This window comes from Eschrichtius robustus, chromosome 19 (assembly GCF_028021215.1).
Source record: "Eschrichtius robustus isolate mEscRob2 chromosome 19, mEscRob2.pri, whole genome shotgun sequence".
Lineage (NCBI taxonomy): Eukaryota > Metazoa > Chordata > Mammalia > Artiodactyla > Eschrichtiidae > Eschrichtius > Eschrichtius robustus.
Window position 1 is genome coordinate 18490033 of NC_090842.1, and position 24881 is coordinate 18514913.

At 40.0% G+C, this 24881-nt stretch overlaps 1 protein-coding gene across 2 annotated transcripts in view; it reads right to left on the reverse strand.

Annotated features, from left to right (window-relative positions):
- The window catches only part of TANGO6 (transport and golgi organization 6 homolog), a 184465-nt gene extending 159584 nt beyond the window's left edge, over positions 1–24881 (reverse strand). Inside the window, exons 1-5 of one of the 2 annotated variants that reach the window (XM_068528750.1) lie at positions 24785–24881; positions 10895–11535; positions 8832–8948; positions 7035–7176; positions 1447–1583 (exon numbers count right to left, since the gene is read on the reverse strand). In XM_068528750.1, coding sequence (XP_068384851.1) covers positions 1447–1583; positions 7035–7176; positions 8832–8948; positions 10895–11535; positions 24785–24881 — 1134 coding nt within the window. The remainder of the gene's footprint in view (positions 1–1446; positions 1584–7034; positions 7177–8831; positions 8949–10894; positions 11536–24784) is intronic. The other variant, XM_068528751.1, reaches the window with a different exon arrangement.

The following is a 24881-nucleotide window of genomic DNA, read 5'->3' on the forward strand; positions in this document are numbered from 1 at the left end:
GCAAATGATAACTTTATCCTGTAAGATAATTTATACTTAATATTTTCCAATATAAGATTTTGCATTGTGATATTTGTTCCCATGCATGCCTACCCATGAGAATCCTGAAGACCAGCATAACGACTGAATGACTTTCTTCACACTGTACTCCAAAAGGCATATCTTACATTTAAATGCATGGGGAGTGCTGACTAAGAACACTCCTTCCACACTTTCACCTATTAGATTAACAAAGAAAAGTTTTGTAACACATTGCATAGGCAAAAGTGTGGGAGAACAGATACATAAATAATATCAATCAAAAATTTAAATACACATACCCTTTAAGCCAGTAATGTCAATTCTAAGAATTTTCCCTGTGATAATACTTGCACATAGGCAAGATTTGTAGATATTAACTGGAACATGGTTTGTTAACAGCAGAAGAATGGAAGCAACTTAAATGTCCATTAATAGGAAGCTAGGTAGGGCTTCCCTGGTGGCACAGAGGTTAAGAATCCACCTGCCAATGCAGGGGTCACGGGTTCGAGCCCTGGTCCAGGAAGATCCCACATGCCGTGGAGCAACTAAGCCCGTGTGCCACAACTACTGAGACTGTGCTCTAGAGCCCGCGAGCCACAATTACTGAGCTCACGTGCCACAACTACTGAAGCCCATGTGCCTAGAGCCCATGCTCCACAACAAGAGAAGCCAACAAAATGACAAGCCCACACACTGCAACGAAGAGTAGCCCCTGCTTGCTGCAACTAGAGAAAGCCCGTGCACAGCAACAAAGACCCAATGCAGCCAAAAATAAATAAATTTATTTATTTATTAAAAAAAAAATAGGAAGCTAGTTAAATAAATTATGGTACATAATATGATGAAATACCTATGTACCCAAGAAAAAGAATGATGAAATGATCTCCAAGGTACACTGTTATGTGAAAAAAGCAAAACTGAAAAACAGTGCGTGGAGCATGTTATCATCTGGATAAAAATTAGAAGATATACACACATATACACACATATAGTTGTATACACACGATACACAGACTACCTCTGCAAAATAAATAAGAAATTGGTACAGAGGTGGGACGGAGACTTACTTTTCCATTTACTCTTTTGTGCTTTTAAAATTGTGTACCATGTTAATTTACCTTATTTAATACCTATTTTTTTTAAAACTAATAAAAAACACAGAAAAGATAATGAATATGATGAAACTGCAGTTTCATATTCCAGCTCTGAGAGCAAGCTAGTCAGTTATTAATGGTGAGGGGTTCTTAAACCTAACAGGTCAGTCTCTCCCACAGGTTTTTAATCAGTTATTAAGAAGGCCCCTCAATGAATAATAAACTTAAACATTATATTGTTTTTAACTCAATATTAGATGAACATTAAAAGTCCTCTTTTTATAAATAAGCAGATAATCCTCAAACAGTCAAAAGACACAAAATGATTTACCTGGGGGCAGATATCTCTATAATAATCCTCTGGTGAAAGAGACTGCTGGGGACAAGAGGCCAAAATCTTTGCAATCAGGTCACACTTCTTCCAATCAGCAGCTGTGGCCTCAGCATCACTCCCACCAGCCGCCCCGGCTGTCAGCAATGGATAGAGGTGTCAAAAACTCATCGCGGTTCACCACAGAAGGTCCTTAAAATTTAGAGTAAAAACTATTTTTTCCCTACTGAAAGTTGTTAATTTCCTCTGTAAGATAATCTATCCCTCCGTACTTTCCTTTTGATGTTGGTTTCTGGGAGGTTCAGAGAAAAAAGTAGCACTTAACCACTGTAATGATATTATTCATACGACTTGAACACTAGCTTCTTCTTAGTATTTATTACCTTTTAAATGATTAATATTATTATTATTCTCTCTCTTTATATACATCATGTATTTCAAACTTTTTTTTTTTGTTTTGGCTGTGTTGGGTCTTCGTTGCTGTACACGGGTTTTCTCTAGTTGCGGCGGGTGGAGGCTACTCTTCGTTGTGGTGTGCGGGCTCCTCACTGTGGTGGCTTCTCTTGTTGCAGAGCACGGGCTCTAGGCATGCGGGTTTCAGTAGTTGTGGCACGTGGGCTCAGTAGTTGTGGCTTGCTCGCAGGCTCTAGAGCGCAGGCTCAGTAGTTGTGACGCACAGGCTTAGCTGCTCTGCGGCGTGTGGGATCTTCCTGGACCAGGGCTCGAACCCATGACCCCTGCATTGGCAGGTGGATTCTTAACCACTGCACCACCAGGGAAGCCCTCAAACTGTCTTCAACCAAAACTATGGAGTAACAGGTCCCAGATTTACCTTACCATCTTAGATGATTAGAAAATGGGACAAAATACATAAACAATGGTTTTCAGACACTGGACAACAAGCAGCCCAAGACACTGAACCCTAAGAGAATGGAAGCAAACAAGGTGAGTCCCATGAATACCCTAGCCTATTACCTAGAGAGAGTTTTGAGGATACACCACAGCTAAGGAGAGCCCAAACGAAGCCTGCCACCTTGTTGAATTAAAGAAACACAGTTCAGAGTTCAGGGAGACCAACACAGTTAGAATTCTCAGGGCAAAACACCAGAGAAGTGACAGCTACACAAAGAGGGAGCTCCAGAGATTTGCAGAGGAATCCTCTCTCAAGTCTTTCATAGAGTATGATCTGTGTATGTGTGTGAGAAAAAAAACCCAAGGCAAGAACCACAGAAAGGAGTAGGGGGAACAATCCCCACAGTTCACACAGGGCTTGGAATAGTTAATGTTCCCACTAGTGAGCATGGAAAAACCTCCTAATACACAGAATATCAGAAAGGTATTACCTTAGTAGTGGTGCCAAATTACCTTGGGTTAAAGGCTGCTCTAGACCCACAGTAACAAGGCTTAAAAGCCAGGATTGAAGGGCTCAAACTGATCCCAAGAAAATTAACTGCATCCCAGAACAAAGCCCAACAAAGGAATACAACAAAATCTAGCACCCGACAATGTAAAATTAAAACATCCAATATACATTAAAAAATTACCAGGCAAGGGAATTCCCTGGTGGCGCAGTGGTTAAGAATCCGCCTGCCAATGCAGGGGACACGGGTTCAATCCCTGGTCTGGGAAGATCCCACATGCTGCAGAGCAACTAAGCCCGTGCACCACAACTACTGATCCTGAGCTCTAGAGCCCACGAGCCACAACTACTGAGCCCGCGTGCCATAACTACTGAAGCCCACGTGCCTAGAGCCCATGCCCCACAACAAGAGAAGCCACCGCAGTGAGAAGCCCATGCACCTCAATGAAGAGTAGCCCCCACTCGCTGCAACTAGAGAAAGCCCATGCACAGCAAAAATAAAATAAATAAATTAAAAAAAAAATTACCAGGCATATCCATTCAGTGAAATATTTTCAGTCATAAAAAGGAACAAAGGACTGATTCATGGTATAACATTATGCTAAGTGACTCAAACCAGACACCAAAGACCACATATTGCATGATTCCATTCGGATGAAATATCTAGAATAGGCAAATCCATCAAGACGGAAAGTAGATTAGTGCTTACAAAGGGCTGGAGGAGGGGAGAATGGGGAGTGATTGCTAATGGGTAAGAGGTTTTTTGGGGGGAACGATGAAAATGTTTTGGAATTAGATATTGGTGATGGTTACACAACTCTGTGAATATACTAAAAACCATTAAACTGTACTCTTTAAAAGAGTAAATTTTATGGTATGTGAATAACTTCTCAATCTAAAAAACCTACTAGGTATGCAAAGAAGCAAAAAGGAACATAACAAGAAGGAAAAATCAGTAAAAACAGACACATAAAAACAGAGGTGACAATTAGGAGACAAGGACATTAAACAGCTATTATAAACTTATTCTCTATTTTCAAAAAGGTAAAGAAAAGAATGATCATAATGAGGAAAGAAATGGAAGATATTAAAAAGACCCAAAGTGAACCTCTAGTAATGAAGAAAATAATAAATGAGGGAAATTCCCTGGCAGTCCAGTGGTTAGGACTCTGCGCTCTCACTGCCAAGGACCGAGGTTCAATCCCTGTTCAGGGACCTAAGATCCCACAAGCTGTGCAGCACAGCCAAAAAAAAAAAAAAAATCTGAAGTGAAAAATAACGCCAGATGGAATTAACAGCAGATTAGATACTGCAGGATAAAAGATTAATAAACTTGAACATGTAGCAATAGAAATTCTCCAAAATGAAACACAGAGAGAAAAAGACTGAAAAAAATCAACAGAGAACAGTATCTTGTAGGACAATATTAAGTATAATATTAGGTATAATTCAAATTCCAGAAAGAGAAAAGGGAAGACAGAAAAAAAATATTTGAAGATAATATCTGAGAAATTTCCAAATATGATGAAAATTATAAACCCCCAGTTGCAAGAAGCTTAAGAAAACTTAAGCAGAAAAAACATGAAGAAAACCACCCACACCAAGGCATATCATAATCAAATTTCTAAAAACCAGTGATAAACAGAAAAATCTTAAAAGCAGCTAGAAAACAAAGGTGTATCAGATACAGAGGAACAAAGACAAAAATGGCAGTAGACTTTGCATCAGAAATCATGCAAGCCAGAAGACAATGGAGTAACATCTTTAAAGCACTAAAAGAAAAAGCAATCAACCTAGAATTCTGTATCCAGCAAAAATATTTTCGAAAAAGATGGTGAAACAGACTTTTTCAAACAAACAAGAGCTAAGGGAATTCATTGCCAGTAGATCTGCACTATAAGAAAGGTTAGAGTTCTTCAGGCAGAAGGAAATTTGAATTAAAATTTGGATCTACACAAAGAAACGAAGAACACCAGAAATGGCAAATATGCGAGTAAATATAAACTGCCTCAAGTCATTGAGAATAAACCATATATACATTCATATATGCATAAGTAGCAAAATTAGGGTTCTAAGTTTCTTATAGCAGCTCCCCAATTTGCATGCCCTTGGGTGAAGTCTAAGCTTTCTCTGGAAAAAAGATGCAAGGACCTATCTGCACGTGACAACTTCTCACAGGTAACTGTTAATTTTCCATTTCATTGGTCCTAGAAGCCACTGCAGGCAGAACTGGGGAGGCAACATTACAGCCACTGCCGACCAAATCTACCAATGTCTGCCAACCACACCGACCTCAATTTTGTCTGACAGGACCAAGGTACATTGACCACCCCAGAAATGGAAAGTCAAGATCGATTCTCTCTCTCCTCCTCCCTCCCCACATATCCAGCCCTTCATTAAGTGCTGGCAACTCTTCCCCTTAAATACGTCTTATATTCATTCATTTCTCTGCATTTCCACTGCCACTGCATTGATCCAAGCCACTGTGATCTCTCAGATGACTGCTTCTTCTTAACTGATTTCCCCGCTTCTGCTCTTACTCAACCCATTCTTCACAATACATCCAGAAATATATTTCTAAAATGTAGATTTGATCCTGTCTCTCTCCTTAAAACCCTCCAGTGGTATCTCATTGCCCTCAGAATAAAGTTCAAAACCCTGAACTAGGCCTAAATGCCTCCATGATGTGGCTCCTGCCCGCCCCTCCACCCTCATTTCACACCCTTCCACCCTCATTTCACACCCCTCCCTCATCTCATACCACTTTCCCTGCACGCTCTACCCTCCCTGCTCTACCCATACTGAAATTTCCTCAAAAACACTGTTCTTTCCTATGTCAGTTCCTTCATATATGGATCCTCTCTAACTATACAGTCTTCCCTCACTCTTCAATGAACATATTCCTACTCAGCATTTAGGACTCAGTTTAAATGTTATTTCCATCAAAAGGCCACTAAGTTTTTGGTAATTTGTTACAGCAGCAATAGGAAATTAACGTGCAGGGGATACAGGAGACAAGGGACCAAATACAAGAGAAAGCCAAGGGGATCACCAGGAAAAAGGTGAAGGGAGATCCTAGGATGACAGCTCTGTGGAGGTAATTAGTCCAAACAACAGAAGACTCAGAGACAGAGGTGTCTTCAAGAAGCTAAAACGGATAGAACAACTAATGTATTTGAATGTATTAAAAGGAGATTTAAACAACTGGGACAGAGTCTGAAAACAGATTAGTGATAAGTACATACAAAACTAAGCAGACAAACAAAACAGACAGCTATTAACTCCAGGAAGTACAAAAGTGTGTACAAAAGGAAAAGTATACTACAGTAGCTCAGCTGTATATAGTAATCACACAGAAGAGTATAAACACTGAATACTGATCTAACCAAAACTAAGATATGACTATATTAAGGGGATGGGAAGTATGCTTGGGTGAATGATGGTAGGGTTGTGAAAGAGAACAAAATCCTTTTTCACTCATGGTGAGTTGATAGATGATGCCTAAAACTGAAAAATTAAGAAGGTGCCGTAACCGCATTATAGTTAGAAAAAGAGAGGTAAATACCAGAAGAAACCTGCTAAAAATGATCAAAGTGGTTGCTTCCGAGGATGGGAAATGGAGTGAAATGCTGCCAAGAACTGCTATTTTTCTCTAAAAGCCTTATAGACCTATCGACTCTTTAAACTATGTGCATGTATAATTTTGTTTAAAAATCAAAAAATATAAATTAAAAACTACTACCATACTTAACATGATAATGAACCTTCTTTCTATTAATGAGGACTAAGGGAATATAATTGTGGAAATGAATCTAAAATTTCATCCCAAAGTTTGCATCTCTTGGGTATCTCCAGCTTCAGGAGAACTGTTTCATATTTTAAGTCCTGAGGTGAAGTACTCTTAGCACCCTGACTCTTTTCCACAGAGAATTTCACGTTTTCTATAGGGTTTTACTTAAACTTTTTGTGCAATGTTTTCCTCTGATTGTGTAAGTTATTTGAAACAGTTGACAATATTAGTCAACAACATGAGCAGTGTATCACAACTATTTTTGGAAAAATGGCAAGAAAATGAGTTTCTTTGGAAAAGGAGCTCATTAAGGTTTAACCTCCTCATTCTCCACAAAGTCTAGTCTCCATCAGGTTTTACAGTCAAATGCTAAAGACCAATATTTCACTGTGACTCAAAGGAAAGTGGATACCAAAGTAACAAACATCTATTTCTTACCACCAGCTCCTTCCAAAATGCCCCGGACTACTGCCTGAACACCACTGGGTCTCATCAACCTTTCAGAGAGGAGCTGCCCACATAGACGCCGGAGCCAAGCTGGGGCCCGACACATAACTTGTGTCTTCCCGTCTGTGCAGGACTAAAAAAGGAAGGGAAAGGTATGAACTGAATGTCAGTGTAACAGATATGCAGAAATTAAAAATATACAAATATACTGAGTCATACTGATGATTAACAGTATGCTATACAGACTTCAAAAGAGCAAAATTTTTCCCTTAAAAAGAAAAAAAGACTCCTTTACAAAACCTATTTCAGCATCACTTTTAAGAAAGTAAAAATATAGTGAAACTTCTTCAAGTGAAGTATCAAGTGAAATTTCAAACCCAGAAATAGACAAACATGTCTGTGAATAAAATACAGATTTGGGGGACACAAGGTTAATGTAACTGATCTGAATGCAGTCCTTCCAATCAAATCTAGCTTCCAAAGAAGACTCCTATGAGCATGACTCACCACTAAGAGGACAGTTCACAACACTGAGAGGACACTAGTCCTTGCCTCCATGGTCTCAGCTGCTCTGATTCCTTTTGACATGGCAGTTTCAAGAAGAGTTAGATTTCTTCAAGAACTCCTTTTTGAGAGCTCTGTGGAGCCACCATGAACAAAACAGACTTGGTGTCCCTTATTTTGGGCTAGAACGCAAACTATGGTGTGGTCATTCACTGTGTCTAACTATGTGAGCATAAAACTTAGTGAAAGAAAAACATTTAATCCCAACTAGCCTGTTCTCTCTCTTTTATTTAAGGAAGATCAATAATTACCATTTATTGAAGGGGTTATGATGTGCCATGCACTGTGGTGAGCACCTCCCCCACAATCTCAAAAGGAACTTATAAGGAAGGGTCTGTGGTCATCCCCATCCCCATTCTATGGGTAAGGAAACTGAGGGATGGAAAGGCTTACTAATTCAAACAACTGCATGCTGGGGTTGAATTCCAGTGTGCCTAACTCCAGAGCCTCTGTTTCTCGTCATGCTCTTATAATGTATTTGGTTTAATCTGGCAAACTGTGGACTCATTCAGAGAAGCAGAGTATGAGCCAGAGGAGCCCAATGTGAGGCTACACTAACATTCTAAGGACGAGATGAAAATGACTTCAACTAGGAGATATCTTTGTAGCCAGCTTCAGCTGGTCCTACAGCCAATTCCTTTGGCCCTTCATGCTTTACTCACCTAAACTCATAACTAAAATTTAGGTACTGAAAGAAAATAGATAAATCCAGCTACATCATCAAATTAAATCATTTTGGATAAATAATTATTTTTAAGGAAAAAAGAAACTATCTTATGCCTAGCAGAATATATACTATTACGTTTTTCAAAAAAGGATCTAAGAATAGTCCATTAATTGCTCTAATTTTAATTTCTTGACTTCAAATACTCCATTCAAAGAATAAGATGTCCGAACACTTCTGCCAGAAGAATGTTTTGTCAAACAGCCAAATTTTAGTTTAAAAAAAAAAAAAGATCCAGTTTGAGAATGAATAAAATATATTTTTGTCATAAGCCTTTTAAAAATGATCACAATATTCCTGGGAACAGTGTCCATCATTCCACTAAAAGAAAAATCCTTTTAAATTATCCCAAAGGTCAGTGTAATTTAGCTCTACAAATACCATTTAACAATGTAAAAGATGAAATAAGACTCAACTAGATTAATTTCCCAGGAGAAGAAGACAGTACACCACACATTATCATTAAAGATTCACACACAAGAGTCCCCAGGCATGCATACCTGGGGTGGTCCTCCCTGGAGGATAAGTAATTCTCGGACTGCTAATGGTTGATACACTTGATCCAAGATGTCTCTCAGAGCCTTCCTAGATAGGGCTCTTTCGTCTTCGGTTAACACCTAAAAGAAACACGTATTTGGCTTTTGTGGAATACAAACTAGGCAGGCAATAGAAAGCAATGCTTTGCAATACTGAACAAAGATGCTTGTAAGGGGAGAGGGAGGCAAGCCTCTTTTGCCTCTTGATTTCCTTCTACCTGGAGGAAGCTATAATACTGAACCACTCCTGGCCCTCTCTCCATCCCCTCACCCACTTCCGGGCAGGAGATCGCACTGATTTATCTGATTGGTGAGTCCTGGCACGCACAGATGAGCTCGCTCCTCTTCTATCTCTTGGAAGCGAGCACATGTTCTGTTCTGCTCTTCCCTGCCGTAGACTTTTCAGGGGCATGTCCCCTGCCAAGGGGCAGAAGGCGCTGCAGTTTTCTGGCACTCTTTAAAACTGGGTGAGAAGTGTGTCTAATTCTGGAATGCACTGTTAGGAGACCCATTTGTCTCCCTCTATATACCTTCCAACTCTGCCTTTATGAGTAATAAAGGGGACATTTTGACTTGTCATCTCGTACTGTTAACTGCCTTTTAATTGATTCAGAACTTGGGCAGTAAAGAAGGGTGTTATTTAATTGGGCCCCGTCTCTGAGCCTCAAGAGACTGTCCCCCTTTGGTAACCTCACAGTCAAGCGCTCAGAGAGCCCTGCCCCTTGCAATTTAGCAAACTGCAGTACAGGTGCTGCTTAGAGCAGCAGCTATTGCTGGGACTTGTCCAGCTTCGTAGTGTACACCCGCCGTGTCTCCCCTTCTCCTCCCACCCCCTCACTTGGTCCTTTCTTTGTGTTTCTCTTTTCTTTTCTCTCCTCTGTCTGAGACCCCTGGGCACTGCTTAGCGCTAGCAATAGTAATTCCAGAACCCCCATCTCAAGGAAGTGCAAGCAGCAGGCACTGATAGAGCTGTCAAGATTCACACCCTGCTGTAAAGAGCACAGAGCTCTGCTCCACAAAATGTAAGTGCACTGGGGGAGCTCATAATTTCGTGTCACTACTCGGGTGACAATGGCTTTTAAATGTTTTCTGTTTTGTTTTGTTTCGTGAGCATAGGCAGAAGAGGGAACAGAAGAGGAGAACAAACAGAAAAGGAACAAGTTGGAGGGTGACATAGAAAGGTGACAGAGAAATGAGGTGAGTGGGCATTATGAAATATGGCTGCAGCAGCAAAGGAATTACCCCACGTGTGACCCTGGATACATTTATATCTTAACAGCTTCTCCTGGTTAGGCTCCTGTGCTGATGCTGGTGGTCCTCTCGTGGGGGAGTAGTGGTCACTGCTATGTTACACTTGTGAGCCTTGTCTCCCCAATTACTGTGTGAGCTGTTTGAGAAAAGGACCACGTCTAATGCTTCTGTAACCTCCACAGCACCTTTATAGTCCAGACACTCAAATCCTTACTGACTGTCAGCAAAACACAGGCACATACCCTTGTCATCTAATAATAACAATGAACACTGATTGGATTGTGCAGTGTACCCAGTGCTTTGCATACTTTATCTCCCTTAATCCTCCCAAGAACTTAATGAAGGAGGTGTGAATAGTTTAATGTTAATATTAATGGTAATAACTTTTTTGATGAGCACTACTGGGGATTGGGCTAGGTACTTTACACACATTATCCTTAATCCTCACAGCCACCTTGCAATTATTAAACACATTTTACAAAAGAGGAAACAGAGGCTCAAAGAAATAGCCTGCAACAGCTGTTTCAAAAAATGGCTAGAAGGGACAGGTGAAATGGACTCCCCAGGTGTGAAAGGACTAGTATTTAATAAATGAAAGCTCCAACCCCCTATAAAGATTCATCTATCCACCAGAGATACTTGGACATTTAATAAAAATTCTAGATCTTTCCATCAGCACTTTTCCAAAGAACTAAGACTGTCTTTTATAGCAACTACACACAAGTATACACACATACTCACACAGACTCTCACACACTCTCTCAACGTATGTTTACCTCTTCCTCGGGATTTAGCGGTTTTCTCTTGGTTGGGCAGAATCCCAGCTGGCACAGACCTGCTGCGATATCCCCAAAATGGCGGCAGAAAATCAAGCTCCCCAGAGATGCGTGCTGAGCAACATTTAGGAGGACCTTGCAGCTGGTGTACAGTCTCCGGGGTGCACTGGGGGCAGCACTGAGACACACCACGTCCTGCACAACGGCACCAAACTCAGTCCTGTATCTCACAGGGACTCCAACACCAGGCATAAGATAGGGGCAGACACCCAAGGTAACTACAAACTGCAAAACTGACTGGACAGTCTTTTGCTGTGAGATACTAAGTGTATCCGGGCTCAGGGCAGGAGCAGCTTCTGGAGTCCTCGGGTTGGGTTTACCTGGATTGAACTCAACTGCAAGGCGGATCATGGTTTCCTTCAAGCACAACAGCAACAGTAAGGTTTGGGAAGTAAAACGCCAGGTGACATCCATACAGTCTTGTCGCCATTCTGCCTCATTAGCAATTTCATCCCTTAGGAGTTTCAATTTCTTCCAGTGAGGATCCTTCAGAAACTTGTCCTCCAAAGCAGACAGGTTAGATTTTAAAGTAGTCAACAGGACATCATGTTTTGTGATCTGTAGTGAACTTGAGCCCGATCCTTTTGAAGAAAGATAAAGGAAATTACATACATGGAAAACAAATTGTACTTCCCTCCATGTGGAATGCCTTGCCCACTCCAGTTCATCCTCTGAGGCCTGGCTCAGATGTCATTACTTCTAGAAAGGTGTCCCCAGTTGTGCCACCCCAGCCTAGGCAGAATTCAAGACCACATTCCCTGCCTTCCCATAGCACTTTGGATGTAGTTAGGATAGTGTACCTAACACATTATACCTCTTCTAGTTTGTTTCTGAGGGCAGAGGCCAGGTCTTAATCAACTTACTGGGCTTAAATTGTAGCCAGAACAGAAATCTAAAAAGCTAAACATTTTACCACAGAAGGTTCATTCAGTCAAACTGTTCTACATCCCAGGGATAAAGGACAAAACGAAGTCCTTTCCCTCATGGAACTTAAATTCTAGTGAGGCAGATCACAGAATATAGACAAAGGGTGCAGACAGATTAATTTAATCACATTCCCCCCAAAATATATATTCTCAATTTTTCCTGAACTTTCTTAAAATGGTCTTTACTGCCCTCTCCCGGTGAAGGAGCTCATACACACTCTCAGCAGTTGACATCCTTGCTGACTCACTCCTTGAAACACTCCTCTCTCAGTTTCTGGGACAGCAAGCACCCTTTCCTGGTTTTCCTCCTACCTCCATGGCCATCTTGCAATGTCTCCTCTGCTGGCTTCTTTTCCTCTACCAGATATCAAAATGCTCCAAGGCTGGTCCTGAACTCTGCACTCTCTTCCTCGACAATCTTATTCAGGCCCAGGTCTTTAAAAATGATCTGTAAGCTAACAGCTCCCAAATTTACATGTCTGGCTCATGTCTACCCTCTAAGTTCCAGGGACATATTTCCAACTGCTGAATGAAATCTCCACTTGGATGTTTTTAGGCATTTCAAATTCAACAAACTGTTGATTCTCACGAGTACCTTTCACTCCCTACTACAAACTAACCAGGTTACTAACTGGTTACATCTCCATCCTTTTCCTTTTCCCTTTTATCCAATCCATCACCAAGTCTTGTCTGTTCTGCTTACTAAATGTTTCTCAAATTCATTCAATTTTCTCCACCTCACCACTACAACCTTTCTCTAAGCCATGAACATCTTTAAACTGAACTACGGCAGCAGCCTCTTAACTGGTTTCCCTACTTACACTCCTCCTCTCCCAAAAGTCTACTTTTCACACATCAGATTTTCTTAATATTTAAAATAGATTTCTCTTGGTGGAAGTGTGCACATACACTCCTGATGTGTATATACCTTAAGTGGAAATGCTGAGTCATAGGTATCTAGAAGTCTCAATCTAAATATTATCGTCTCGGGGGTGGCCTTCCTTGACCAATCTAAAAGCCATGCCCCACGCTATTAACTCTGTGATACCACCCAATTTCTTTTCTCCGTAGTACTTATCACAATCAGTAATTATTTTATTGGTGTTTATTTTCTTTCTTCTCTATCAGAGTTTAAACTTAATGAGGGTAAGCACCATGTCTCTCTTGTTTGGTCTGTGCTTTGCATAGTACATAAAGTAAGCTCCAAATGAGTATTTGTTAGTTGATTGAGTAAAAGAATGAATGAAGACAGTAATTAATAGCGATCTCCTTAGGACTTCCCTGGTGGCACAGTGGTTAAGAATCTGCCTGCCAATGCAGGGGACATGGGTTCGAGCCCTGGTCCGGGAAGATCCCACATGCCGTGGAGCAACTAAGCCTGTGCGCCACAACTACTGAGCCTGCACTCTAGAGCCCGTGAGCCACAACTACTGAGCCCACGTGCCACAACTACTGAGCCCACGTGCCACAACTACTGAAGCCCGTGCACCTAGAGCCGGTGCTCCACAACAAGAGAAGCCACTGCAATGAGAAGCCTGTGCACTGCAATGAAGAGTAGCCCCCGCTCGCCACAACTAGAGAAAGCCCGCATGCAGCAATGAAGACCCAATGCAGCCAAAAATAAATAAATAAATTTATAAAAAATAAAAAAATAAATAAAGATCTCCTTAAAACTCCTATAAGACCAACCCTCCCACAAGATAACAACTATCAACTCTGGACAAAATGTAAAAAGCAAATATCTGAAGGTGCCTGAAGGTGACAAAAGTGAGCAAAAACTAGGGAAGGCACTCAGAAGGGAAAAACAGCATTGAGTAAGTTTCCTGCTTTTTCTTGCCTTTTAGTCTGGGGTTAGGCCTCAGCATAGCTAAAATTCTAAGAGAAACCCATTGTCTTATGGGCTTGAGAACCAAAGCACAGAATTCAGGGCAACTACAGCAGGTGGAAAATAAGAAGAGAAATATCAGAAAGGATAGAACCAGAGAGGAAGAGCCCCCAATTCTATATAAACTGTGCCCAAATCTCTGGCTAATCTATGAACTAAGCATGTGTGGGAAGAACTTCAAATAGGTCAGCTAAGATTAAAAGAACTGAAAAGAGTTGCTGCCCACCACAGAAGAGACAGAGCTTGGAGTACGAATCAGTCAAGTTAATTGCCTACTTTAAAACAAAACAGGGCTTCCCTGGTGGCACAGTGGTTGAGAATCTGCCTGCCAATTCAGGGGACACGGGTTCGAGCCCTGGTCTGGGAGGATCCCACATGCTGCGGAGCAACTGGGCCCATGAGCCACAACTACTGAGCCTGCGCGTCTGGAGCCTGTGCTCCGCAACAAGAGAGGCCGCGATAGTGAAAGGCCCGCGCACCGCGATGAAGAGTGGCCCCCGCTCGCCACAATTAGAGAAAGCCCTCACACAGAAACGAAGACCCAGCACAGCCAAAAATAAATAAATAAATTTATAAAAACAAAACAAAACAAATCAGGGATTCTCTGGTGGTCCAGTGGTTAGGACTCTACACTTTCACTGCTGAGGGCGCGGGTTCGATCCCCGGTCGGGGAACTAAGATCCCACAAGCCACGAGGTGCAGCCAAAAAAGAAAAACAAAACAAAACAAAAAAAATCAATACTCTCTGGAGGACTATAACAGAATCCAGAGTTTCAACAGCATATCCTACATGATGTCCATTATACAATCCAAAAGTTCTAGACAGATAAAGAAACATGAAAACATGACCCACCTCAAGAGAAAGACAATCAATGGAGACTGATCCTAAATGACCCAGGTGTCAGACTGAACAAAGACTTTCAAGCAGCTGTTATAACTATGTTCAAGGATATGATGGAGGGACTTCCCAGGGGTCCAGTGGTTAAGACTCTGCACTTCCCCTGGAAGAGACATGGGTTTGATCCCTGGTTGGGGAACTAAGATCCCACATGCCACACGGCACAGCCAAAAAAAAAAAGGATGTGATGGAAAGTACTCATTATGAATGAACAAATAGGGACTCTCGGCAAAAAAGTAGAAAGTATTTTTAAAAACCCACATGGAAATACTAGAATTTAAAAATAAAATACTGAAATTTTTAAAAAAATCAATTGATGTACTTAACAGCTTTGAGATGACCAAAAAAAAAAAAAAAAAAGTGAACTTGAAGATATATCCCTAGAAATTATCCAATCTGAACAACAAAGAGAAAAACATTTTAAAGAAATAGAGCCTTAGGATCTGTGAACAATATCAAGTGATCTATTTGTAATAAAATAGATAACTAGAATAAAAGGAGAGGAGAGAAAATGGAGCACAAAAGGATTTGAAGAAATAATGACCAAAAATTTCCAAAATTTAGTGAAAAAAACATAAATTTACAGATTCAGTAAGCTCAGTGATGCCCAATCAGGATAAGTAGAAAGAAAATAACATCTACACATATTATAGTCAATTGTTAAAACCAGAGATAAAGAGAAAATCTTGAAAGCAATGAATGCTAAAAGATAGCAGAAAAACATCTTTAAAGTGCTGACAGGGGGGAAAAAACCTGTCAACTCACTCTTCTCTATCCAATAAAAAGTAACCTTCAAAAATGAAAGTAAAATGAAGACATTTTCAGAACAATGAAAACTAAGATAACCGACTACCAGCAGATCTGGAATACAAAGAAATGTTAAAGGAAGTTCTTCAAGCTGAAGGAAAACAGTACCAGATGGAAACTTGGATCTTCAGCAAAAAAGGAAAAGCATCAGAAATGGTAAATATGTGGGTAAATATAAAAGACTAATTTTTTCCTCTTAATTTCTTTAAATATATGTAACTGTCTAAAGCAAAATTTATAAAATTGTATTATGGGATTTATAACTTACATAGATAAAATAAACATGAAAACTACAGCATAAAACCTAAAAGGGGTGGGGAGCTGTAAAAGGACCCTTATAGTTGCAAGGTTTTTACGAGTTCTGTGAAGTAGTACAATATTAATTCTAAGCAGATTGTGAAAAATTAAGGATGTACATTGTAATCCCAGGATGACTACTAAAAACATAATATGAAAAGGTGGGTTATGGTTATAAAACCATAATAAAATGCTGAAAATATAAATGAATTCAAGCAGCAATAGACTTCAAAACTAAGGTTAATATATCTTCTAAGAAAGGATCAAAATGCAATTGATGGTAACTAAAAGGGTGTTCAACAATGCGTTATTTATAATAGTGTAAAATTAGAAATACATGTTGAGTAAATTATGGTCTACCTGTATCCAACGTACTATGTGTATATGTAATATTTATTTTGTTTATTATTGTCTCTCCACCAACTAGAATAAAAACTCCTTGAGGACAGGGATGTTGCTGTTTTGTTCACTGCTGTACTCTTGCCTGGAACAAGGCCTGTCTGACACACAGTTGCTGTTCAAAATAAGTAGTTACTGAATGAATGAAAAATGGATTATTTGAAGCCATTAAACTATGTTGAACATTATTTAATGACATGTTCACTAAATATATTCTAAAGTGAACAGAGTATGAAACACTACATGGGCAAAAGATATGAACAGTTTACAGAAAAAGAAATGCAAATTGCTCTTAAACATGAACATATGATCAACCTTGCTCCTAAGAGAAAAGTAAATTAAAACTATACTGAAATATCACTTCCCATCTATCAAGTGGCTAAAATCCAAAAGTTTTTATAACACATTTTGTGTTTTACAGAAACACACACTCTCATACATGGCTGGTAAGGGGCTAAAATGGTACATCCCTAAGAAGAGAAATTTGGCAATATCTAGCAAAATTACATAAGCATTTAACCATTGGCCCAGCAATCCCTCTTTTAGGAATCTATCCTAAGATAGATACACAGGCAAAAATGCAAAGTGACATATACACAAAGCTACTCATTGCCATATTTTTAGTTAGGCAGCAGTAGGGGAGGGATGGGGTTGAATCAAAGTGTGCTTTGTTTTGCAGAAACTGACTGTTAAATCATTAAATCTCAGAAAGTTCCAGATACCAGCTGTCCTAAAAAGGTTACAACACATCCAACAAGATACTACAGTACAAGCAAACACCCAAGCACCTGCTTGCTTGCAGTTTTGGGCAACCTGGAGTAACTGCTGCCTCATTATAATGCTTATGGATGATCATGCCTGCCGTTTCATGAATATGCATGCCCCCCAGGCTTAAACCTTCCCTGGTCCAGTGGTTAGGGGAGACAGTACTTTGAGAACTACTGTAACAAAGAACAAACCTGACTCCATACTGGAGCTATTCCTTTAGCTCTAACCTTTGTGCTCTGTTGTCTGTACTTAGTTATGCTGGCTCTGCACCTTTGTAAAAGAATGTTGCCTATTGCCTGAAATATACATGACAGCCTTTTCTCAATGCTCTGCCTCCCAGGCTTGACCTTTAAAGGTATAACACTTTTCCTTTCACATAGAAATAAAAAGTTGCAGAAGAGAAAATAACATTTTTCTCAGTTGGAGGTTTATAGGAACATCATGACTAGACCTATGTGGACAGCTGCAAGAATGTGGGTCTGGCCAGCACCAAGAAGTCTGCAACAACAAGCCACACCCTTTCTTCTTTTAGTATAAAAGAAGCCTGAATTCTAACTCAGGTAAGATGGTTCTTTCGGACCCCAGTCCACCATCTTCTCAGTCTGCTGGTTTTCCGAAAAAAGCCGCTATTCCCTGCCCCAACACCTGTCTCTCGATTTACTGGCCTCTCATGGGAGAGCAGTGAGCAGTAAGAGCTTGGACTCGGTAACACTATCTCCCTGACTCCTTACTTGTCTTCTGCTTTAAGAAAGTACTTGGGACTTCGCTGGTGGCACAGTGGTTAAGAATCCGCCTGCCAATGCAGGGGACACGGGTTCGAGCCCTGGTCCGGGAAGATTCCACATGCTGCGGAGCAACTAAGCCCATGCGCCACAACTACTGAGCCTGTGCTCTAGAGCCGGTGCTCCAAAACAAGAGAAGCCACCGCAATGAGAAGCCCTCGCACCGCAACAAAGAGTAGCCCCTGCTCGCCGCAACTAGAGAAAAGTTCCCGCACAGCAACAAAAACCCAATGCAGCCAAAAATAATAAATAAGTAAATAAATAAATTTATTTTTAAAAAAAAGTACTTGGTGTGTTCACTGGCTAAGCACCCCAAGCGGTGGACCCACTGAGTCCAGTAAAAGTATTTCTTACATTAACAAAAGGCTTAAAACAACCCAAATATCCATTAATAGAGAATTGATGAATAAACAGTAGCATATCCACATAACGGAATACCCTGCAGCTGTAAAAGGGAAAGAGGAAGACTTCTGTGTACCACTATGCAGTGATCACTAAGACACACTGAATTTAAAAAGTAAGGCGTAGGGGGCTTCCCTGGCGGCGCAGTGGTTGAGAGTCTGCCTGACAATGCAGGGAACACAGGTTCGAGCCCTAGTCTGGGAGGATCCCACATGCTGCGGAGCAACTGGGCCCGTGGGCCACAATTGCTGAGCCTGCGCGTCTGGAGCCTGTGCTCCGCAACAAGAGAGGCCGCGATGATGAGAGGCCCGCGCACCGCGATGAAGAGTGGCCCCCGCTTGCCACAACTAGAGAAAGCCCTCGCACAGAAACGAAGACCCAACACAGCCATAAGTAAATAAATAAATAAATAAATAAATAAAAAGTAAGGCGTAGAAGAATGTATACAGTATGATAACTTTTGTGTTACAATGGGAAGGAACATGAAATATATTATTTGTTTTTATTTTTTAAAAAAGCAGTGGAAAAACAAATTAAAAATTAACTAAAATGAGTTGTCTACAGAGAGAGGGAGAGATCAGTGGGGAGGAGACAGGGATGAGTTTTAGAGTTTTCCTTTTGGAGCCCTGTATTTTTTTTCATAGTTAAAAAAATTAAATCAAAAAGAAAATTCAAAATATTCCTAAAACTAAAAAACAAATGAACCTAATCTATACTTTATGTCCAAGGTTGCCAAACTACAATCTACAGGTCAAATCAGGCCCACCACCTATTTCTACAAGTAAAGTTTTATTGGAACATAGACATGCTATTTATTTACATATTATCTTCGGCTGCTTCCGAGCTACAACAGCAGAGGTAAATAGTTGTGACAGAGACAGTATGGATCACAAAGCCCAAAATATTTACTGCCTGCTTCTTTACAGAAAAAGTGTGCCAACTCCTACTCTAAACCAAGTCAGCAGCACAACCACACAGAGAATTATTTCAAGTGACTTGAAATATAGAACTTTGTACATCCTGAGGACAAAAGCAAACAAACAAAAATCCCTTAGAAACAGCAGGTGTGTTGATGATAGTAATGTAGGATTTGTTTTTTAAAATATTATATGCATGTGTGAATATATTATATATGAATATGTAACTATATATTTGTGTGTATATATATGAAATAAGTAAATAACTACATTAATTTCATTAGGAACCAATATTTTCAGATAAGAGAAAAAAATACAAAGATAAAAATATAAAATATAGTAAAGAAGAATGGCTAGGTGGACAAATACATGTTAAAGAATCTAGGTCATGGTATACAAATTTTCAAGGTAAAATTCCTTCAACTTTTCTATCAGCTTAAAATTTTTCATAATATTAGGAAAAATTTAAACTCTATAATATTTCATTTTAATTGGGAATACCAGTACGAACTCTCGCTTTGTTTTTTGTCTTCTGAAAATCCACATATTTCCTAGTTCCAATCATTGAAAAAGTTTGGAAGCAATGACACTTCAGTAGCAACAAATGTCACTAGTGTCTATCTTGTGGTCTCTAAATATCACTTTTTCTTAAAGAGATTTGTTTTCAAGAATGCAGCGAGAAATGTATAAGACAAGTCTGAGATATCTTATGCCTGAAAGCAAAGAAGCAATCAAAGACTACTAGGGTTACTAGGGTCACATCAAAGAGTCCAACAGCCAACCTGAATGGGTCCCACAGGCCACAAATGGAACAATTAGAGTATCAAGAGTAATGAGTACAGGACTTCCTTGGGGGCGCAGTGGTTGAGAATCCACCTGCCAATGCAGAGGACACGGGTTCGAGCCTTGGTCCAGGAAGATCCCACATGCTGCGACTAAGCCCGTGTGCCACAACTACTGAGCCTGGGCTCTAGAGCCCGCGCGCCTACAGCCTGTGCTCCACAACAAGAGAAGCTACTGCAATAAGAAGCCCTCGCACCGCAACAAAGAGTAGCCCCCACTCGCCGCAACTGGAGAAAGCCTGCGCGCAGCAACAAAGACCAACGTGGCCATAAATAAATAAATAAATAAATAATTTTTTAAAATAATGAGTACAATAACTGAAACATGTATATACAAAAATCTATTCATAATAAAACAAAACAAAAAAATCACTCCATTGGCTACCTTTGGAGACTGCTGAGACACTAATGTATTATTCTGAAAATTGAACAATAAAAGAACAGAATGAACCTAACTTTATTAAAATATATACATGTGTGTGCATGCGTACACACATAGAAAAAGACCTCAAAAGCTATACTTCAAAGTATTAACAGTGATAATCTCTGGATGGTGGGGTTTTGGGTGATTTTTCTTTTTTGCTTCATTATGTTAAAAAATTTTTTCCACAGTGACTATGTATTGTTTCTGTACTAAAAACATATTTTAAGGTTATAAAACAGTATGCAGTATATGAGATCATTTTTGTAAACAAAAAATATATATAATTCCCAAAATTTAATCCCTGGATAGTGGGATTAAGGTCATTTTAATTTTCTTCTTTTAGTTTCTTTAATATTTTTTAAAGCTTTACTACAAGGAATATTAACTACCTCTATGAAAAGAAAAACGAACAATAACACTTTTTTTTTCAACATAGTGAGAATCAGAAGCGTAAGATTTTTCCAATATTTCTCTAGGACTGTTCAGGGCAAGTGTTCTGACCCACTGGCATGAATATCTGGTTTGTTTGGGTAATATATACCTGAAAAGAAAATGAGTGCTTTCATAGCTTGTTGCCACTAACCATTAAGATCACTAAACAATCTCTAGGTGACCTCCTGTGACTTTATAAGATGTTGGAACCCAAACATGGGACACAAAGAAAGTGACTTAAAACAAAAGCTATTAACTGTTTTCCAAGAGCCCCTTAATAAAGTAGTCTCCTCTGCCCTCTACTGGTGACAAAAATAAAATCTACTTGAAAACAAATAAGGCATTCTCTGAGAGCAGCAGTTCTCAAAGTGTGGTATAGGGTCTCAGGTTTTGAAGCCCTTCCCAAGATTCTCTCAGAAAGTCTACAAGGTCAAAACTATTTTCATATTAATACTAAGACATTATTTGCCTTTTACACTCTCGTTCTCTCTTGAGTGTACCAAGTCTGAAAAGTTCACTGATATGAGTTCAGATTCCATATTATAACTAACCTTTTAAGAAATTACCTCTTGTTGAGTTTTAAAGAGGAATAGACACAATTATCTGAAAAGATGATGGAAATCGCCTCCCTTTCCAACTACATACCTATGTGAGTATAGATTTTCTTCATCTATTTCAATCAAAACAACCTGTCATGACGAACTGAACACAGAAGCAAATACAAAAATCCAGCTCTCTTCTAATAAGACAGACATTAAGGAGATTTGCAAAAATGTAAAACAATGCCACTCAAATGTAAAACAATGTCACTCTTCCTGCTAAGTTATTTTATTTTGCAAGATAATTTTTCATTAAAAGTGTCATTATGTTAACATGTAACAGGTTACTGTTATATTTAAATAAAGTTAAAAGGTTTCTCTTGAAGTCTTAATTTCTAATACAGTAAATATTGATACACGTAACCCACATAAAAGCTCTTTTAAGTCCTCAACACTTTTTAACAGTGTTAGAGTGCTCAAACCAAAAAGTTTGAGATCTGAGGCCTTAAAACAATGTTTTCCAAATTACAGTCATATAGCACTTCCACGGTTTTTGCCATTTATCTGAGTACCAGGTGTATTCTTAGCTTTACTTGTTTATTTCTTCAAATTAAATCATTTTTTAAACTTAAATTAGTAATAGTTAATATACTGTCCTAAGGGCTTTGTGTATTTAATTCAATCCTCACACCAACTCTGTGAGGTATGGAGTATTATATTATTATTCTTGTTTCCAGATGAGGAGACTAAGGTTAAGCTATTTGCCCCAGAGCATATTCAACTCTGGCAAGCTGGCTCCAGAACCCAAGCTCTTGATCACTACTCGATGCTTTTCAGCCTCAAAATATTTCTCTACCTACTGCCTAAAACCATCCGTATCACACTTTGGGAAATGCTGCCCTCATAAACAGTATTATTTATTCTTCCCAATCACCAATGTAAATGTCTATGCTTTGTGACATTTAAAAGCAGACTTCTTAATCTGTGCAGTAGTTTTTATTAAGTTCAAAGTACAAAGCAATATGGTGTGCAAAATTAAGGGTGATACAGCTTCATTATTTACAAATCACCAAAATTTCCAGCCCCCCACCACCACGTAATTCAAATTTAATGACAGAGTTCAACAAATATATATTTAGTGTGGAAAGTTATTTTAGGAAAACTACTGCTGAGATGACCTCAAGCAAAACCTCACCAGAACTGAAAAACCCCTTTCAAATTCTGCTTAACACACTTCCTAATAATGGAAGTGAAGATGTTATTCTTATTTGCCCCATAATTGAGAACAGAAATGGAAGGCAGGGGAAGAGAAAACACTTAATGCTGTAGAACTTTTGATGGCTCGAAAGGGAAAGACTTGGTTTCTTCCCACCTGGACTGAAGCCTTCTTTCTCTTGTAGCCTTCCCCAGCCCCATCCCTGGATAACTCCTTCTCTATCCAATTGCTACCTGTACCATCCATTCACCAACAGTATTATCCTGCCATGTTGAATATCTTTGGTCTATATGTGGAGTACCATCTCCCCAAACAAACAAGATGCTTGAGAGCACAAGTCATTAAATAATATTTCTATCTCCAAAAGCACTGAGGATAGAATACTACATACAGTTGACTCTCAGTAAATATTACCTCAAAGGTAGTCAAAGGCAGATGAAAAGACGTTTAATCTAGCTGGATATAATTTTAGCAAATACTTTAATCTTGTCTCAACATCCTCTGTCCATTGGGAACATTTGAATACTTATTATGCACAGGTATTTTTTTAATTCCCTTAGCAGCTGATATGATAAAATAGCAGAAAGATTCACACAATATATAATAACCTGTCTGTGCAAAATAATATCATTTTACCAAGTTACTTAAATTATTCTTTTTCAAATAGGAACGCTTGAATTCTCCTAAGCTAAATGAGTAGATGTATGGAACGCCACCACATATTTCAAATAGGAACGCTTGAATTCTCCTAAGCTAAATGAGTAGATGTATGGAACTCCACCACATACTCTTTGAGAGTTAAAGAGGGTCTTCCGATGAAGTGTATATGCTTTGTGACAGATGATTACTTCCAGACTTTTTAACTTATTTATTCCTGTTCTGAGTCATGTTCTAGACAGTTTCAGTTACTGGACAAGTAACCTCTCCATTAGCAAGTTAAAATTGTATTTTGCACAATTTTAATTGTATTTTAATTCTTCATTTGGGCAAAGTAGTATAGTTACCATACTGCAGTTGAAGGTGTCTGAATTCAAATCCTAACTCTATCACGTAGGAGACTGGCATTGTGCAATTTCTAATGTACCTGAGCCTTGGTTCCTTCATCTGTAAAATGGAATAGAAGTAATACCTATCTCATGCGATTGTTGTGAGGAAAAAAAGATACATACATAAACAGCACACTATAGGGACTGACACTTAGCAGGCACTCAATTACTCTTATTAATAACTTTTTTTTTTTTGCCTGCACCTCACGGATTGTGCGATCTTAGTTCCCCCACCAGGGATTGAACCCGGGCCCTCCGCAGTGAGAGCGCTGAGTCCTAACCACTGGACTGCCAGGAAATTCCCCATTAATAACTTCTTTTCACTTGCCGCAATTATGGTATAATGTTTTGGGAGTTTTCGTAGTTTGGGGGGCGGGGGGGGAATCTCAAAATCTGAAACTGGGAACATCACCTTCATGTACCTTATTTTGCTCACGCTACAAACCCCTTCCTCCAAATTATACGCTCTAATTTATAAGTAGGGCCCTACTTCTTGCGTATCTTTCTCAAAGCTCCAGATAACATCAGAGGCTCCATACTGAATAATCTGCCTTGGTCTGAGAAGAGGGTTCGGCAGACCTTGGCTCTAGGTTCGTGTTCTGCCTCTAATTTGACCACGTGATCTTGGTCAGGTTAATCTCTTCGGTGAGCCGTGGGCGTCCTCAGCTGTAAAAGGAGAGTGCCCAGGCTACACCACTCCCAAGGTCCCTTCTAATTCTAAATTGGGAAGATCTTATCAACTCACCAGGAAAGACTAAAAGTGACTGTAAATCCCTAAATCCTCGCCCCAAAACACAGCTCAAACGTCACTGCTTCCTTTTTCTGGACTCCTTAGCACTTTGTACGAATCTCTAGTGTCCACATCTGACCCTGCGCCCTCAAGAGGCTGGGCCCTCTCTGAGGCTGTGTCTGCAGTCCCCTTACAGGGCTGCAGCAGGGACGGCTGAAATCAGGCACCCGAGATGCTTAACACAGCGCCTGGCCCAAGGTAAGCGCTCGAGATATCGTACTTGGTTAGTATCAGTATTCAACGGACCCCAGCCCTCCCTGAACCTCGGTTTCCTCAAGGGTAAAATGAGGCTGGACAGACCCTGCCCAAAGCCCCCAGGTGCGGGGCTGGGCGGCCTCAGGGCCAGAGGGGTCCCGGGGAGGGCCTGAGGGGCGCAAGCCGCGGGAAGAAGGGCAGCCCTGGAAGACCGCTGGCCCTGAGAGTCCCGGGTGCAGCCAGGCGCCGAGATCCGTCCTCTCACCTCCCGGGCTCAGCAGCAGCTTCAACGCCTCCAAAATCCGCTCCAGACCACACGTTTCCAGAACCCCGCTGCCCGCCGTCTGCCAGAGGGCCGCCAT